General features: G+C 40.1%; 1 protein-coding gene across 1 annotated transcript; it reads right to left on the reverse strand.

The window, feature by feature from the left end:
- Positions 1-416: 416 nt before the first annotated feature.
- Positions 417-18,444, reverse strand: LOC116641330 (N-acetyllactosaminide alpha-1,3-galactosyltransferase-like). The gene is made up of 4 exons (XM_032418992.1): positions 18,389-18,444; positions 17,694-17,747; positions 13,385-13,519; positions 417-1,110 (listed from the first exon to the last, which is right to left on the reverse strand). The coding sequence occupies exons 1-4, from the start codon at positions 18,442-18,444 to the stop codon at positions 417-419; spliced, it is 939 nt and encodes a 312-aa protein (XP_032274883.1).
- Positions 18,445-18,746: the final 302 nt, after the last annotated feature.

Consider the following 18,746-nt stretch of genomic DNA (forward strand, 5'->3'; position numbering starts at 1 on the left):
ATTACTATTCTTGCAGTGACTTCTTATCCACACCTCTAGACAATCCCCTTTCTTATGCAATATGAGAAATGTGTATCTACATGGATCAATAAAAATATTTCAGGTTTCATTTTCTTGTGAGAGATTCTATTTTGTTCATTGTGATCCAACAAATAATATTTCCTCAACACTCACACAGGATATGAAATCACTGTATCTCCATCTGATGTCAATACATGCATTCTGCAACTGCTATATCCCATCTTATACAATTCAAAATGAATATGAGGAAAAGTATGAGTATGCTGTGTTGGTGGCCTTGCCATTTTGTTAGTGATTCTTTTTTTTAGTGGTAAAATTTATCAAGTGCTAATTTCCTAAGGAATAAGACAAAATGATGCTCTTAACTTCAGCAACCTGAAGGAAGTGCTATATAATTACATTGTCACCCTAAGATGTTCATAATCCTTTTTAGCCCAAAAGAGTTTGATACTGTAAATAAAAGGAACATCTGTTTTAGTAAAATCCCAGCAATATTCCGGTGATAAGAGTTTAGTGGGTTTATGGAGAAAGAAGTACTTGTTTAAGTGACTTTCCTCATGCCACACTGCTTCGATGCTGTTTTTCTTGTCATTCATGATTCCTTTTAAGCACTCCCTGGCAATATCGAGAACTTGAATGGGAGTGCCACCAAATACAGCAGCATGGTAATAAAAATCTCCCATACCAAAAGGTATATATGCTTCTGATAACTCACTTCTTTCATATGGCACCACTGTAGGATCTTCCTTGTACCAATAAGCATGTAACTGAGCTACTGACTCCCCCAGAGTCTCCAATCCATATTTCCTTATGAAGATTTGATCCACGTCCATGCAGAAGAGAAAGTCAACTTCATATTGGATATGATCCATAACATGTTCACTAATAACCTTCATGCGCATCATACTGATATCTTGCCATCTCTTCTCTCGCTTAATTTCAAACACTTTGATGGAACGGAGAGGACTCAGCTGTATCCAAGGCATCCTGGAGAAGTCATCTATCAGGACATAAATTATGACTTTATGGCCAACCATAAAAAACTCATCTGCAGATAATACAAATTTCTTCAAATAGTGGTCAATATATCTGTGAAGCAAATAAGAAATGACTAAGTTCATTGTCTTACATTTTGGTGGAACACATACTACTTAAATTATCCTGGCTGTAGTTTGTCCAAACATGCTAGTAAGCAAACCAAATATTAGATATACTTCTTGAGTTGTATTTAAGTGGTGTAAAAGCAAGTGAAATCATCCGCCTTTCCTCTCCTTGACGGGGTTCTGTGAATTATAGGAGAGAAGAGGACTTCCTCACGAGGGGGAATGAAACTTGTTGAGATCAGGAAACAGCATAGAGCCCAGTGCAAGATGAGAACCAGAGTCTTCAGGGTTATCAGAGAAGAGGGAACTTGCTTTTTAGGTTGGAGGCAAGAAGGTCTTGGGGCATTGCAAGAACAGTGATTGATGTCTGGGGCTTGCTTTATGAGGGGTCAGTTATGCAGAAAAGGTTAGAGGTACCATGGTCAGCGACCACTATCTGCAAGGTCTCTCTTATTTTGCCTCGTGGCCTTTAGTATAGTGCTAAGATTGTAGGATTAGAAAACAAAACTTTCTCTTTTCTGGTCTCTCCACCCAGTGAAAATTCTCAGAATAATAAATGGCCTCAGGTAAATTCAAAAAAAGAAGGGTAATCATACATGCCTCAGCTTCAAATAATGTTTATATAATCATTAAAAATAAGTTCTGAATATTGACCTAAGTTTTAAGAAACATAGCAGATGGAGTCAAGAGAAAACTTTCTCGTTTGGAATATCTAAAATTATGGCAATTTAAATAATTAAAGCAAGATAAATTATGAAAAATATCACTTAAAATATTCTACTGAGTTGGAAACTAGCAACTCCAATCCAAAGAAATACAATTTATCCACATTTTTTATGGTTCGTGCTTTTGTATTACATTTCGGAAATCGTTGCCTCCTCAAAGTAGTGAAAATATGCTCCTATGTTTTCTTCTAGTTGCTTTATTGTTTTAACTTTCACATTAAGTTGGTTATCCGTTTGAATTAATTTTTGTGTATGGCATAATATAGGGCTGTTTTTGTTGTTCTCAGGCTTTGATAGTAATCCTATTGGCTGGGAATGCCTGGGACTCACCTGAACCCTGCTAGTTGTGGTGAGACCCCCACAGACATTTCCCCTACCAGAGCCAATGTTGGCTGGACCAGCCCTGGTGGTTCTTATTACACTTGCAAGATGCATCTCAGCAACAACCATCAGAGAACTTTGAAAAAACAAGGTTTATTTCTCACAAGTCCTGGAGGGTACAAGATAAGCGCAGGGTCACAGAGTGAGGTCCTATGTAGGGAGAGAGAAGGGGGGACTTTGGGGGTTCTGCCCTTATCAGGGTGGGGGGCCTAGGTTTTCACAATTTAAAACCCAAGAGCAAGAATGAAAGCACAGGAAGGAAAACGCAGGGTCACTCAAGTGGTGGGTAATGTAGGTTACCCAGGCCTTTCTTTAAAAGGGGAATTTCATGGGAGGGGTGGCCTGGCTCTTTACCTAGTTGTTTAGCTAGTGACCACGTCAAGACTGGCAATAGGTTTATTTGAGTTGGATGTCTTTGACATGGAAAAAAAGGTTATTGTCAGGCGCTCTCACTATAATGGAGAACATTTTTTCCTCAATTTTTTAAACACTTTCTATTTTGGAATGGTATTTGATTTACAGAACAGGTGCAAACATGTTTTGTTTTTTTTTTTTAAGATTTTATTTATTTGACAGAGAGAGACACAGCGAGAGCAGGAACACAAGCAAGGGGAGTGGGAGAGGGAGAAGCAGGCTTCCCGCGGAGCAGGGAGCCCGATGTGGGACTCGATCCCGGAACCCCGGGATCATGACCTGAGCCGAAGGCAGACGCTTAACGACTGAGCCACCCAGGCGCCCCAGGTGCAAACATGTTATAGAGAGTTCCCATATATGCTGTACCCACCTTCCCCTAATGTTAATATCTTAACCATGGTACATTTGTCAAAACTAGGAAATTATCAGTGCTTAAAGACTATAACTGGTTAAAGACTATAACTAAACCACAGATTTTATTTTGATTTCACCAGTTTTTCCCCTCATGGCCTTTTTAGTTTCCAAGCTCCAATCCAGAATACATACTGCATTTTGTCATGATGTCTCCTTAGGCTCCTCCAGTCTGTTCTCAGTTTCTCTCTAGTTTGGGTTTTTCTGATGTTTTCTTAGGTAAAGTTAATTTTAATACAGTCACATTTATCAACCTTTTCCTTTATGATCAGTATTTTCTGTATCTTGATTAAGAACTCCTTTCTTGTCTTGATTTCACGAAGATATACTATGGTTTTCCCTTTAACTTTTGGTCTTCAAACTACCTGGGAATTATGTTTGTATATGCTTGCCATACATATATGCCATAGAGGTAAAATTGCGGTGTTCTCATGCGGACATCAACTCTCTCCAGCATCATTTATGGAAGTCTTTCCCTACAGATCCACAATGTAATAGCCATAGCCATAGTCTTTCACATTTGCGTGGGCGTTTGTGTTTTATTATATTGGCTTATTTGTTCATCCCTGTTGCAAATATTCGTGTCTAAATGCTCTATATAGATACTTTCAATCTAGGTTTTCAGTCCCACCTACACTCCTAATTTCAGAGGCACTTGATGCCATCAATTACTGAGATTTTCAGGGGTTCTTTAACACACACTAGGAGTTTTTATGATAAAGTTAATGAGGCTTTGGTTTCAGTGCCCCTTCACTTGCATAGGACTCTTCTAAGACTCACTGTGTTCTACTGAAGGAGGGTGGGAAGGAAGCAGAAGCTCCATCTATGTTCTGAAAGTAGGAACATTGCCCCAGCATGGGGTCACTCACTGTGCCCACTTACAGATCCTGGGGCAGCAATGGAGAGGGGTCAGAATGGATCTGGGAAAGAGGTATACAGGAACTTCTTCTGTAAGGATTCCTACCTCCCTCCCTCTCTCTCTCTCTGCCTCTCTCCCTCCCTCCGTCCCTCCCTCCCTCCTTCCTCCCTTCCTTCCTCTTTCCTTCTGTGTTCTTTTTTTTTTTTTTTAAGATTTTATTTATTTATTTGAGAGAGAGCGGGAGAGAGAGTGAGAGAGAGAGCATGAGTGGGGGGAGGAGCAGAGGGAGGGAGAGAGGCAGACTCCCCACTGAGTGGGGAGCCCGATGTGGGGCTCAATCCCAGGATTCTGGGATCATGACCTGAGCCAAAGGCAGGCACTTAACCGAGCCACCCAGGCACCCCTGTGGTATTTTCTTTTTAAATATAAATTACTATCGGGGCGCCTGGCTGGCTCAGTCAGAAGAGCATGTGACTCTTGATCTTGGGGTTGTGAGTTCAAGCCCCACATTGGGTGTAAAGATTACTAAAAAAAATAAATAAAACTTTTTAAAAAGGTCTATTTTAAAAAAGAATAAATTACTATCAATATCTAATAATGAGTTGCTATAAAGTTGATAAAATTCATTATTTTATTTATATTTATTTATTTATTTATTTTATTATTATGTTCAATTAGCCAATATATAGTACATTATTCGTTTTTTTGTTTTTTTTTTTCTCTTCATCTCAGTTAAAGCTCTTTGGATGGCAAATATTAGAAATCCTCTTTTTTTTTTTATTATGTTATGTTAATCACCATACATTATATCATTAGTTTTTGATGTAGTGATCCGTGATTCATTGTTTGCATATAACACCCAGTGCTCCATGCAGAACGTGCCGTCTTTAATACCCATCACCAGGCTAACCCATCCTCCCACCCCCCTCCCCTCTAGAACCCTCAGTTTGTTTTTCAGAGTCCATCGTCTCTCATGGTTCGTCTCCCCCTCCGATTTCCCCCCCTTCATTCTTCCCCTCCTGCTATCTTCTTTTTTTTTTTTTTTTTAACATATAATGTATTATTTGCTTCAGAGGTACAGATCTATGATTCAACAGTCTTGCACACTTCACAGCGCTCACCATAGAACATACCCTCCCCAGTGTCCATCACCCAGCCACCCATCCCTCCCACCCCCCACCACTCCAGCAACCCTCAGTTTGTTTCCTGGGATTAAGAATGCCTCATATCAGTGAGGTCATATGATACATGTCTTTCTCTGATTGACTTACTTCGCTCAGAATAATACCCTCCAGTTCCATCCACGTCGTTGCAAATGGCAAGATTTCATTCTTTTTGATGGCTGCATAATATTCCATTGTATATATATACCACCTCTTCTTTATCCATTCATCTGTCGATGGACATCTTGGCTCTTTCCACAGTTTGGCTATTGTGGACATGGCTGCTATAAACATCGGGGTGCACGTACCCCTTCGGATCCCTACATTTGTATCTTTGGGGTAAATACCCAGTAGTGCAATTGCTGGATTGTATGGTAGCTCTATTTTCAACTTTTTGAAGAACCTCCATACTGTTTTCCAGAGTGGTTGCACCAGCTTGCATTCCCACCAACAGTGTAGGAGGGTCCCCCTTTCTCTGCATCCCTGCCAACATCTGTCATTTCCTGACTTGTTAATTTTAGCCATTCTGACTGGTGTGAGGTGATATCTCATTGAGGTTTTGATTTGGATTTCGCTGATGCCGAGCGATGTGGAGCACTTTTTCATGTGTCTGTTGGCCATTTGGATGTCTTCTTTGGAAAAATGTCTGTTCATGTCTTCTGCCCATTTCTTGATTGGATCATTTGTTCTTTGGGTGTTGAGTTTAAGAAGTTCTTTATAGATTTTGGATACTAGCCCTTTATCTGATATGTCATTTGCAAATATCTTCTCCCATTCTGTCAGTTGTCTTTTGGTTTCGTTGACTATTTCTTTTGCTGTGCAAAAGCTTTTTATCTTGATGAAGTCCCAATAGTTCATTTTTGCCCTTGCTTCCCTTGCCTTTGGTGATGTTTCTAGGAAGAAGTTGCTGCGGCTGAGGTCGAAGAGGTTGCTGCCTGTGTTCTCCTTTAGGATTTTGATGGACTCCTGTCTCACATTGAGGTCTTTCAACCATTTTGAGTCTATTTTTGTGTGTGGTGTAAGGAAATGGTCCAGTTTCATTCTTCTGCATGTGGCTGTCCAATTTTCCCAATACCACTTGTTGAAGAGACTTGTCTTTTTTCCACTGGACATTCTTTCCTGCTTTGTTGAAGATTAGTTGGCCATAGAGTTGAGGGTCCATTTCTGGGCTCTCTATTCTGTTCCACTGATCGATGTGTCTGTTTTTGTGCCAGTACCATACTGTCTTGATGATGACAGCTTTGTAATAGAGCTTGAAGTCCGGAATTGTGATGCTGCCAGCTTTGCCTTTCTTTTTCAACATTCCTCTGGCTATTTGAGGTCTTTCCTGGTTCCATACAAATTTTAGGATTATTTGTTCCATTTCTTTGAAAAAAGTTGATGGTATTTTGATAGGGATTGCATTGAATGTGTAGATTGCTCTAGGTAGCATTGACATCTTCACAATATTTGTTCTTCCAATCCATGAGCATGGAACGTTTTTCCATTTCTTTGTGTCTTCCTCGATTTCTTTCATGACTATTCTATAGTTTTCTGAGTACAGGTTCTTTGCGTCTTTGGTTAGATTTGTTCCTAGGTATCTTATGGTTTTCGGTGCAATTGTAAATGGGATCAACTCCTTAATTTCTCTTTCTTCTGTCTTGTTGTTGGCGTATAGGAATGCCACTGATTTCTGTGCATTGATTTTATATCCTGCCACTTGACTGAATTCCTGTATGAGTTCTAGCAGTTTTGGGGTGGAGTCTTTTGGGTTTTCCACATAAAGTATCATATCATCTGCAAACAGTGAGAGTTTGACTTCTTCTTTGCCGATTTGGATGCCTTTTATTTCTTTTTTGTTGTCTGATTGCTGTGCCTAGGACTTCTAATACTATGTTCAATAGCAGTGGTGATAGTGGACATCCATGCCGCGTTCCTGACCTTAGGGGGAAAGCTCTCAGTTTTTCCCCATTGAGAATGCTATTCGTTGTGGGTTTTTCATAGATGGCTTTTATGACATTGAGGTATGTACCCTCTATGCCTATACTCTGAAGAGTTTTGATCAAGAAAGGATGCTGTACTTTGTCAAATGCTTTTTCTGCATCTATTGAGAGGATCATATGGTTCTTGTTCTTTCTTTTATTAATGTATCACATTGATTGATTTGCGGATGTTGAACCAACCTTGCAGCCCAGGGATAAATCCCACTTGGTCATGGTGAATAATCCTTTTAATGTACTGTTGCATCCTATTGGCTAGTATTTTGGTGAGAATTTTTGCATCCATGTTCATCAAGGGTATTGGTCTGTAATTGTCCTTTTTGATGGGGTCTTTGTCTGGTTTGGGGATCAAGGTAATGGTGGCCTCATAAAACGAGTTTGGAAGTTTTCCTTCCATTTCTATTTTTTGGAACAGTTTCAGAAGAATAGGTATTAATTCTTCTTGAAATGTTTGGTAGAATTCCCCTGGGAAGCCATCTGGCCCTGGGCTTTTGTGTTTTGGGAGATTTTTGATGACTGCTTCAATTTCCTTAGTGGTTATAGGTCTGTTCAGGTTTTCTATTTCTTCCTGGTTCAGTTTTGGTAGTTGATACATCTCTAGGAATGCATCCATTTCTTCCAGATTATCTAATTTGCTGGCATATAGTTGCTCATGATATGTTCTTATAATTGTTTGTATTTCTTTGGTGTTGGTTGTGATCTCTCCTCTTTCATTCATGATTTTGTTGATTTGGGTCATTTCTCTTTTCTTTTTGATAAGTCTGGCCAGGGGTTTATCAATCTTGTTAATTCTTTCAAAGAACCAGCTCCTTGTTTCGTTGATCTGTTCTACTGTTCTTTTGGTTTCTATTTCATTGATTTCTGCTCTGATCTTTATTATTTCTCTTCTCTTGCTGGGTTTAGGCTTTATTTGCTGTTCTCTCTCCAGGTCCTTTAGGTGTAGGGTTAGGTTGTGTATTTGCGACCTTTCTTGTTTCTTGAGAAAGGCTTGTATTGCTATATACTTTCCTCTTAGGACTGCCTTTGCTGTATCCCAAAGATTTTGAACAGTTGTGTTTTCATTTTCATTTGTTTCCATGAATTTTTTTAAATTCTTCTTTAATTTCCTGGTTGACCCATTCATTCTTTAGTAGGATGCTCTTTAGCCTCCATGTATTTGAGTTCCTTCTGACTTTCCTCTTGTGATTGAGTTCTAGTTTCAAAGCATTGTGGTCTGAAAATAGGCAGGGAATGATCCCAATCTTTTGGTACCAGTTGAGACCTGATATGTGACCTAGGATGTGATCTATTCTGGAGAATGTTCCATGGGCACTAGAGTAGAATGTGTATTCTGTTGCTTTGGGATGGAATGTTCTGAATATATCTGTGAAGTCCATTTGGTCCAGTGTGTCATTTAAAGTCTTTATTTCCTTGTTGATCTTTTGCTTAGATGATCTGTCCATTTCAGTGAGGGGGGTGTTAAAGTCCCCCACTATTATTGTATTGTTGTCGATGTGTTTCTTTGCTTTTGTTATTAATTGCCTTATATAATTGGCTGCTCCTGTGTTAGGGGCATAGATATTTACAGTTGTTGGATAGACCCTTTAAGTAGGATATAGTGTCCTTCTTCATCTCTTATTACAGTCTTTGGTTTAAAATCTAATTTGTCTGATATAAGGATTGCCACCCCAGCTTTCTTTTGGTGTCCATTAGCATGATAAATGGTTTTCCACCCCTTCACTTTCAATCTGGGGGTGTCTTTGGGTCTAAAATGATTCTCTTGCAGACAGCATATTGATGGGTCTTGTCTTTTGATCCAATCTGATAGCCTGTGTCTTTTGATTGGGGCATTTAGCCCATTTACATTCAGGGTAACTATTGAAAGATATGAATTTAGTGCCATTGTATTGCCTGTAAGGTGACTGTTACTGTATATTGTCTGTGTTCCTTTCTGGTCTATGTTGCTTTTAGGCTCTCTCTTTGCTTAGAGGACCCGTGTCAATATTTCTTGTAGGGCTGGTTTCGTGTTTGCAAATTCCTTTAGTTTTTGTTTGTCCTGGAAGCTTTTTATCTCTCCTTCTATTTTCAGTGACAGCCTAGCTGGATATAGTATTCTTGGCTGCATATTTTTCTCATTTAGTGCTCTGAATATATCATGCCAGTCCTTTCTGGCCTGCCAGGTCTCTGTGGATAGGTCTGTTGCCAATCTAATGTTTCTACCATTGTAGGTTACAGATCTCTTCTCCCGAGCTGCTTTCAGGATTTTCTCTTTGTCTCTGAGACTCGTAAGTTTTACTATTAGATGTCGGGGTGTTGACCTATTTTTATTGATTTTGAGAGGGGTTCTCTGTGCCTCCTGGATTTTGATGCCTGTTTCCTTCCCCAAATTAGGGAAGTTCTCTGCTATAATTTGCTCCAATATACCTTCTGCCCCTCTCTCTCTTTCTTCTTCTTCTGGGATCCCAATTATTCTAATGTTGTTTTGTCTTATGGTATCGCTTATCTCTCGAATTCTGCCCTCGTGATCCAGTTGTTTATCTCTCTTTTTCTCAGCTTCTTTATTTACCATCATTTGGTCTTCTATATCGTTAATTCTCTCTTCTGCCTCATTTATCCTAGCAGTTAGAGCCCCCATTTTTGATTGTACCTCATTAATAGCCTTTTTGATTTCGACTTGGTTAGATTTTAGTTTTTATTTCTCCAGAAAGGGTTTCTCTAATAACTTCCATGTTTTTTTCAAGCCCAGCTAGTATCTTTAAAATCATCATTCTGAACTCTAGTTCCAACATTGTACTAATGTCCCTATCGAGTAGGTCCCTGGCAGTTGGTACTGCCTCTTGTTCTTTTTGTTGAGGTGATTTTTTCCCTCTTGTCATTTTGTCCAGACTCCTCTGGACAAAATAGATGAATGAGAGAACAAAATGCTAACAGGGTACCAACGTCCCCAGAAAATATACTCTAAACAAATCAGAAAAGACCTGAAACTGGGGGAAAAGAAAGGGAAAGAAAGAAAAAAGAAAAGGAAAAAAAAAAAGAAAAAGAAAAAGATAAAAACAAACAAAAACAGAACAAAACAAAAAAACCAGAACATGATCAAATATGATCAGGCTGGTGCATAGATTGGTGCCACACACTAGATTTTGGGTGTATTTTGGTCTGTTAGAAGAAAAGTGCCTCCCAAAATTTTAAAGAAAGAAAAACTTATATATGTACAAAAATAAGGGTTAATACAATGAAGGGATGGAATATGACTGTAAAGATGAAAATTATAAAAGATTTTATAAAAGGAATTGATAAGATAAGTTGTTTGAAAAAAGAAAGAAGAGGATTAAAAAAAAAGGAAAAAGGGAGAGAATGTGATCAGGCAGGAGACTAGAACAAAGCCATACACTATCCAAAAAAAAAAAAAAAAAAAGCCATACACTAGAGATTTAGGGTATATTTTGATCTGTTAGAAGAAACTGTATCTCAAAATTTTAAAGAGAGAACAACTTATATATATATGCCAAAAATAAGGGTAACTACTATGAAGGGATAGAATATGACCCAAAAATGAAAAATAAAAATGTTTTTTAAAAAAGGGATTGATAAGATGTTGATTGAAAAAGGGAAAAAGAAAAATTAAAAAAAAAAAAGACAGTTAAAAAAATTAACTTTGAAAGACTAAAGAATCATGGTAAAAAAGCTATCTATTATATGTGCAGTATTCCCCTAGCGCTGGAGTTCTGTCGTTCTCATTGATCAGTAAACTTGGTCTTGGCGGGCGGTTCTTGCTGATCTTCTGGGGGAGGGGTCTGTTGCCGTGGTTTCCAAATGTCTTTGCCGGAGGCGGAATTGCCCCGCCCTTGCCCGGTCCCGGCTAAGTAATCTGCTCGGGTTTGCTCTCGGGAGCTTTTGTTCCCTGCTGCTTTGGAGGCCGAGAGTGAAAATGGCGGCCCCCCAATCTCCGCCCGGAGGAGCCGAGAACTCGGGCCCCACTCCTCAGTGAGCCCCCAGAGAAAAGCAGTCAGTCACTCCCGTCTCCCCGGTCTCTGGCCGCACTCCGTGCTCACCGGCCTGTGACCGAGTGTTTCTACCTCTGGCACCCGACCCCGTGTGGAGTCTCCAAACCCAGCAGATCCCTGCGGTGCGCTCCCGCACCTCTCCTCCCGGGGGAAGAAGGTGAGTCTCCCCGGATCTGCCGCTTGTTGGGTCCCTGCTGGAGGAGCAGTGGCCCGACTGTGCCGCGGATCATGGTTTATGGCAACCCCGAGCTGAGAGCCTGCACCTCGGCTCCGTCTCTGCAGCCGGCTTCCCTGCTCCGATACCTGGGAGCTCTGCTGCACTCAGGCACCCCCAGTCTTTCTGTGACCCCGAGGGTCCTCAGACCACACTGTCCCGCGAGGGTTCCACCCCCTGCTTAGCCACTGGAGCGCCGTCCCTTAGCGGAGCAGACTTCTAAAAGTTCCGATTCTGTGCTCCGCGGCTCTATCACTTGGCCAGAAGCGGCCCACGGAGGCCCCTCCCCCGCCATCTATCCTCCCGAATATCGCCTCGGATTCACTTCTCCGCACGTCCTACCTTCCAGAAAGTGGTCGCTTTTCTGTTCAGAGAGTTGTTGCTATTCTTTTCTTTGATCTCGTGTTGAGTTCGTAGGTGTTCAGAATGGTTTGATCCCTATCCAGCTGAATTCCTGGGACCAGATGAAATCCAGGTCTCCTACTCCTCCACCATCTTGCTCCGCCCCCCTACATCATTAGTTTTTGATGTAGTGTTCAACGATTCATTAGTTGCATATAACACCCAGTGCTTATCACAACACGTGCCCTCCTTAATACCCATCACTCGGTTATCCCATCCCCTCCCTTCTGTAACCCTCAGTTTGTTTCCCAGAGTCCAGAGTCTCTCCTGGTTTGTCTCCCTCTCTGATTTTTCCCAATTCAGTTTTCCCTCCCTTCCCCTATGATCCTCTGCACTATTCCTTATATTCCACATATGAGTGAAACCATATAATTGTCTTTCTTGGCTTGACTTAATTCACTTAGCATAACCCCCTCCAGTTCCATCCATGTGGATGAAAATGGTAGGTATTCATCCTTTCTTATGGCTGAGTAATATTCCATTGTATATATATATATATATACCACATCTTCTTTATCCATTGTCTGTTGAAGGGCATCTCAGCTCCTTCCACAGTTTGGCTATTGTGGACATTGCTGCTATGAACATTGGGGTGCATGTGCCCCTTCTTTTCACTACATCTGTATCTTTGGGGTAAATACCTAGTAGTGCAATTGCTGGGTCATATGGTAGCTCTATTTTTAACTTCCTGAAGAACCTCCATACTGTTTTCCAAAGTGGCTGTACCAGCTTGCATTCCCACCAACAGTGTAAGAGGGTTCCCTTTTCTCCACATCCTCACCAACATTTGTTGTTTCCTGTCTTGTTAATTTTTTGCCATTCTGACTGGTGTAAGGTGGTATCTCATTGTGGTTTTGATTTGTATTTCCCTGATGGCTAGTGATATTGAACATTTTTTCATGTGTCTGTTAGCCATTTGTATGTCTTCTTTGGAGAAGTATCTGTTCATGTCTTCTGCCCATTTCTTGACCAGATTATTTGTTTTTTGGGTGTTGAGTTTGAGAAGCTCTTTATAAAAATTTATAATTTTAATGGGTAATATGTACATTGTTCAACTTAATACTTTCTTGTACTTTTTGGGGTATGATTTTGATATGAGGGCAGCACTTGCTTCATAAGGTGAATTGGAAAGTGTTCCTTTCTCTTTGATTTTTTGAAGATTATGTAGAACTGATGTTAATTCTTTAAATATTTGGTAGAATTTTCCAGTGAAAACATCTGGGCCTGAAGACTTTGGGAGTTTTTAAAATTATGAATTCTATTTCCTCAACAGATATAGGGCTATTGAAATGGTCAATTTCATGTTGGGTGGGTTGTGATAGTGTTTTCAAGGTCCATTTCACCTAAATTTTCAAATGTATATGTGTAGAGTTAGTATTCTCCAATGATCCTTTTGATGTCTGCCAGGTCTGAGGTGATATGCCCTGTTTCTTTCCTAATATTTGTAATTTTTGTCAATTTTTTTTCTTTGCCAGACTTCCTGGATGATTGTGAATTTTATTGATTTTTTTTTTCAAGGAAAAAGCTTTTTGATTTTTTGATTTTTCTCTATGGCTTCTCTGTTTTCAGGTTCATGGATTTCTGTTCTCATCTTTACTATTTCCTTACTTCTGTTTACTTTGGCTTTATTTTGTCCCACTTTTCCTAGATTCCTGAGGTGGGATTATTGATAATCTACCATTTTCTACAGTAAAAAGCTTGAATGTAAAGGACATTTGGCATTACCTACCTTCCTACAGCAAATACAGTCAATCCCACAGTAATTTTATGTTTTTCATAATACTCTTCCAATACTTCTTCATTGAAAGTGCCATCCCATACAACCGGAGCTGACCAGCTGGTGGTCGACAGGTTCGTGTATTCACTGTAAGAAAGACATGAGGATATCTTTTAATAAAACTGCAATAGATGTTACTAATGTATAAAGCCTGTGTCTGGTTGCAGCATTTCCTTACTCCTAATTCGAAGCTTTGATGGTTATGATAAACTGGAGAAACAGCTTCTCACAAATGGCCAGATCATTACAAAAGTACATTACAAATTAGTTATACTGTGATTCCAAGATCTTTGAGGACACAGTTAAAATGTCACCCAAAGTCTAAAATAGCAATATCTCCTGTATTTGGACAAAATCTCCTGGTCTTAGGCTTTTTGACATTAATTATTTTCAGAGACCATATTTTGAAAAATGACCTTTCCAGTTTCATATTCTAAAATGCTGCCAGGCTAATGTTACTGCATACTGTCAGAAACAACTTTGTCAAAACTCTGGAAGGTAGCCAAAGTTTGGAGTTTTAGAGCAATCAAGCAAAAGTTAAATCAAGAAAAGGATGGGGCGCCCGGGTGGCTCAGTCGTTAAGCATCTGCCTTCGGCTCAGGTCATGATCCCAGGGTCCTGGGATCGAGTCCCGCATCGGGCTCCCTGCTCGGCGGGAGGCCTGCTTCTCCCTCTCCCACTCCCCCTGCTTGTGTTCCTGCTCTCGCTACCTCTCTCTCTGTCAAATAAATAAATAAAATCTTTAAAAAAAAAAAAAGAAAAGAAAAGGATGACAACACAATAGGAGAAGGAAAGCTTTGTGGTATTTTAACTTATCCTTACACCAACTCCCTGCCAGTTTGGGAGTGGTATTGAAAACGGCAAACCGTGTTCTCATTGTGAGTACCTACTTCTGGAGGAGAAGAGTGGATCTAACTCCGAAGGAATTGTGTTTGTTCATTTGGACATGAGAGTTCCTCAAAGGACTGGACTGCTAGTGCTTTCCTTTGTTTCGCTTAACTCAGAACCCTCTCAGAATGGAAAAGTGGGTAAGTGGAGGGCAGTCCTTGAAAACATTTTATTTTTTATTTTATTTTTTTAATATTTTTTATTTTATTTTTTTTTTTTTAAGATTTTTTATTTATTTATTTGAGACAGAGAGAATGAGAGAGAGAGAGAGCACATGAGAGGGGGGAGGGTCAGAGGGAGAAGCAGGCTCCCTGCTGAGCAGGGAGCCCGATGCGGGACTCGATCCAGGGACTCCAGGATCATGACCTGAGCCGAAGGCAGTCGCCTAACCAACTGAGCCACCCAGGCGCCCCTTGAAAACATTTTAAAAAGGAACAAGCCCCTGCCACCTGAGGCAAGAAATTAACAGTTGGAATAAACACTAGATGTGCTGAAAGCCTGGGAAGAAAAGTTTGGAAGAGAGTTCTTTGAAAAGTAAAGGCTTTGATAAGATCCTGTGTATAACAAGGAATTAGGAAATCCATGCACATGTTCAGGGCAGGTTACGTGCTGTGAAAAGATCCCTGAAGATCCTAAGCTTTCACCTCTGGATGATATTTAGACTCAGTGCAAGCAGGAAGTGAAGTCTAAGGCAGAGTTGTAAATAGCTGGGCTGTGTTGAAGGAGAGCCCAAACACAGAACCAATCTTCAAAGACTGTAAGAGGGTTCTTTTCTTTCTTCTTCTTCTTTCCTTTTCTCTTTTCTTTTCTTTCCTCTTTTCCTTCCTTTTCTTTTCTTCTTCTTCCCCTTCTCCTCTTCCTCCTTCTCTTCATCTTCTCCTTCTTCTCCAATAACCCCCCAACCACCACCATCACCACCACTCTTGCTCTAGTCATTTAAGGATATCTCTGTCAAACCACTAGCTGACCACAAGCTAAAGGAACAGAGACCTTGCAGACCAAACAAGACAAAGAATACGGTCTTTAAAAATAGTCCGGAAAAGTCACTAAACAGACAAACAACTCTAGGAGGTGAGAGCATCTGACTTCCAAAGTGATCACACTATAATATACAAAATTCCTAGTTTTCAACTAAAAATGATGATGCATGCAAAGAAACAAGAATGTATGGTCCGTTCAGAGGGAAACTGTCCCTAGGGAAGCCCAGACATTAGGCTTACTAAAACAAGACTTTAAACCAACTATTTTAAATGTGCTGAAAAAGCCAAAGAAAACTATGGACAAAGAACTAAAGGAAACCGGGAGAACAATAGCTTAACAAATAGAGAATGTGAATAAAGAGATAGAAATTATAAAAAGGAACCAAATAGAAATTCTGGAGCTAAGAAGTATAATAGCTGGAAAAAAAAAAAAAAAAAACTTGCCTAAGATTTCAACAGCAGATTTGAGCAGGCAGAAGAAAGAATCAGATACACATAGAACATTTTAGCCAACAACAGAATACATATTCTTCTCAAATACACATGGGACATTTTCCAGGATGATCATATGTTAAGCCATAAAGCAAATCTCAATAAACTTAAGATGGCCGGAAACATGCAAACTATCTTGTTCATTGACATGGAATGAAATCAATAACAAGAAAATTTGGAAAGTTCACAAATATGTGGAAACTGAACAACACACTCTTAAACAACCAAGGGGTCAAGAAAAAAATCACAAAGGGAATGAAAAAATACATTGAGATGAATAAAAATGAAAATAAAACATACCAAAACTTATGGGATGCAGTGAAAAGCAATACTCAGAAGGAAATGTATAGCTGTAAACATCTATATTAAAAAAGAAGAAAGATATCATATAATAACCTAACCTTCCACCTTAAGGAACTAGAAAAAAATAGCAAACTAAACCCAAAGCAAGCAGAGGAACAAAGAATAAAGACTGGAGCAGAGACAACTGACATAGAGGAAAAGGAAAAAAATGATAAAATTAATGAAGCCAAAAGTTGGTTCTTTGAAAATATCAACAAAATTGACAAATCTTTTTTTGAAGATTTTATTTATTTATTTCAGAGAGAGAGAATGCACGAGCAGGGGGAGTGGCAGGCAGGGGGAGAGGCAGGTAGAGGGAGAAGCAGTCTCCCTGCTGAGCAAGGAGCCCGATGCAAAAAAAAAAAAAAAAGAAAGAAAAAGAAAAAAAAATAAATGCAATGGGAGTTGAATTTTATCAGTAGTTAATTTGGAATCTGTATAAATGATTATATGGTTTTCTTCTTTGTTCAGCTGTTGGGATGAATCATCATCCTGAGTTACAAGGATATGCCTTACTTGTTAGTGGGATCCTGTGCCAGTTATTAAGCTAGCATCTTTCATCAGTAAACCCACCCCACTATACTCGGCTTTATTGTGCTGAGCTGGGACTCTGCGAGCCACAGTGGGCACCCTATGAGGCTCTGCTAATAGAGGGCACTGGAGAAAAATTACAAGCCTGGAGGAAGAAGGAACTTGCTCTTTCCTGTTTCCAGTGGGCTCCTTGCCTGCCTCCTGTTCCCTCAAATCCCACACCACCATATTAGCAGTTCCTTCCCAGACCAGCAGTTGAATCCAGATTTCAGCTTTTCCAACACTTGCAGACCCAGCCTCATGGTGCCTTTCCCTAGAGGGCTGGTTCTCTGTCCCAAGAGGCCTTTCAAGAGCTCGGAGATACTAGCACAGTGGAGTGCTTGAGTTTAAGCTCAAGTTACCTAGTTAACAACTTTATGCTAGTTAACAGTTCTTTGTATTAAATTCTCTGCGTGCTTTCTGTGTCCTGATTAGATCTGATAAAAGTTAGGATATCATGGAAGGATGAGTCACAGATCATCATCCAATCATGATCTTAACTGGACATCTCCTTGCAAAGTTTTAATCAGGACAAGTCCTGAAACCCTGCAGCACCAGGGAGAAAGAGAGGTGGGTGTAGTAAGAAGAGGGAGGCAGAGAGGCCAGAGGAAAGCCACCATATTAAAGTGAAAAGTGCACAGATGGCCCATCTATCTGATTTGGGCTTTGGTTCCCTCATTGGTGAAATGAGGAGAATCAACCAAAAGATCTCAGATATACCCTTCACACTTTGACCTGCTATTTTAGGGCCTTTGGGTTTCTGTCATTAGGGCCTTTGGGTTTCTGTCATTCCACACTCTTATTTATGGAGGATGTAGGCCCTAATGTCCATTCCCAATGCATCTTGGCCACTGCTTATTTTTTAAAATGTAATCAAAGATCCATCTGCCATCCAACAGTTGGAATGCCATTTGGAGTATTGTTGCCATCTGTTAACTTCTGAACAATCTATGGATCAATCTCACATGTGTTTGATTTGGAATTCTTACCTGGGAGAAAACCAGTCTGATAGCTCTAATTCTTTTGATTGAGTATCCACAAACCTATCAGGAGGAATAATGCAAAGAATCACACTGTATCTATTTGAGTTTGAGGTAACTGAGTGTCTACCAAATCATGGGCTATGTTATAATATGATGTAAAGTGCAAGATAAGCGTGAAGCAGTATGAAAACCAATGATGAACTTTGATGGGAGTGGCATGGAAAATCATGATTTCTTACCTCGACTTAACAGTCTCTGGGCTGCCCAGAAACCTTTATGTGTTTCCACAATGTTCATTCTCCTTCTTCTCATTGATAGAGAAATAGCTGTCATCACATGAAAGCTCCCTCAATCTTCTGCCACCTTGCCTCCAAATTTATCTTGAGCACTAATTTTCCCCCCTTTTATTGCAACGGAATTATAACCCTACTTTCTGGCCTTAAATATCCTATCTGCTCAGGAGCCTTGGTTTGAAGGGTTTCGCCTAGGCTTTCTATTTGATCAGTTAACTTGCGTGCAGGCATTTTCCTGTGGCTTCAGATTTGTATGTGCAGCTAGACTTCTCCCAGAAATTTAAGACCCAGACATCCAATTGTGTTCTGAAGTCTTCTACTTGAAGTTTGCACCGATGCCACAAGATCAAGATATTTAATGTGAAAATCATCCTGTCTTCCCCAAAGTAGGTCCCCTTCATATGTTGCCTTATCACTTGGATTGGCAAGGCAGAAGTATGAGCCTCCATATTCCCATCCCCCATGATTAACGCTCTGATCCCCTCTGCCTGTCCTTGCACTGGCCTTTTTCAACCCATTCTCCATATGTCCACTGTGCTTCCACTGTCATGTTTCTGAAGCTCCAGTGTTCCCATATCATTATTCTGTTTAACAGGGTTCGGTGGCTTCCCATTGTCCTGAGGATCACATCTACATTCCATATATGGCCATGACATTCTGCATGATCTGACCCTTCACATTGTTCCAGCCACGTCTCCTACCCAGCCCCACAGTGACAGTTTTCCAGACTCACTTGCCTCTTTAAATTTCCTTAAACACGCCACGA

The sequence above is a fragment of the Phoca vitulina genome, unplaced genomic scaffold, assembly GCF_004348235.1.
Source record: "Phoca vitulina isolate PV1807 unplaced genomic scaffold, GSC_HSeal_1.0 scaffold21, whole genome shotgun sequence".
Taxonomy (NCBI): Eukaryota; Metazoa; Chordata; class Mammalia; order Carnivora; family Phocidae; genus Phoca; species Phoca vitulina.

Coding starts and splice junctions, on each gene's coding strand:
- LOC116641330 (XM_032418992.1), bottom strand. CDS start 18,444: ATGGGGGATGGGAATATGGAGGCTCATACTTCTGCCTTGCCAATCCAA. Junction 17,748..18,388: donor TTGCCAATCCAAGTGATAAG/GCAACATATGAA, acceptor TCCTCCTGATAG/GTTTGTGGATACTCAATCAA. Junction 1,111..13,384: donor ACTGTATTTGCTGTAGGAAG/GTAGGTAATGCC, acceptor TTTGCTTCACAG/ATATATTGACCACTATTTGA.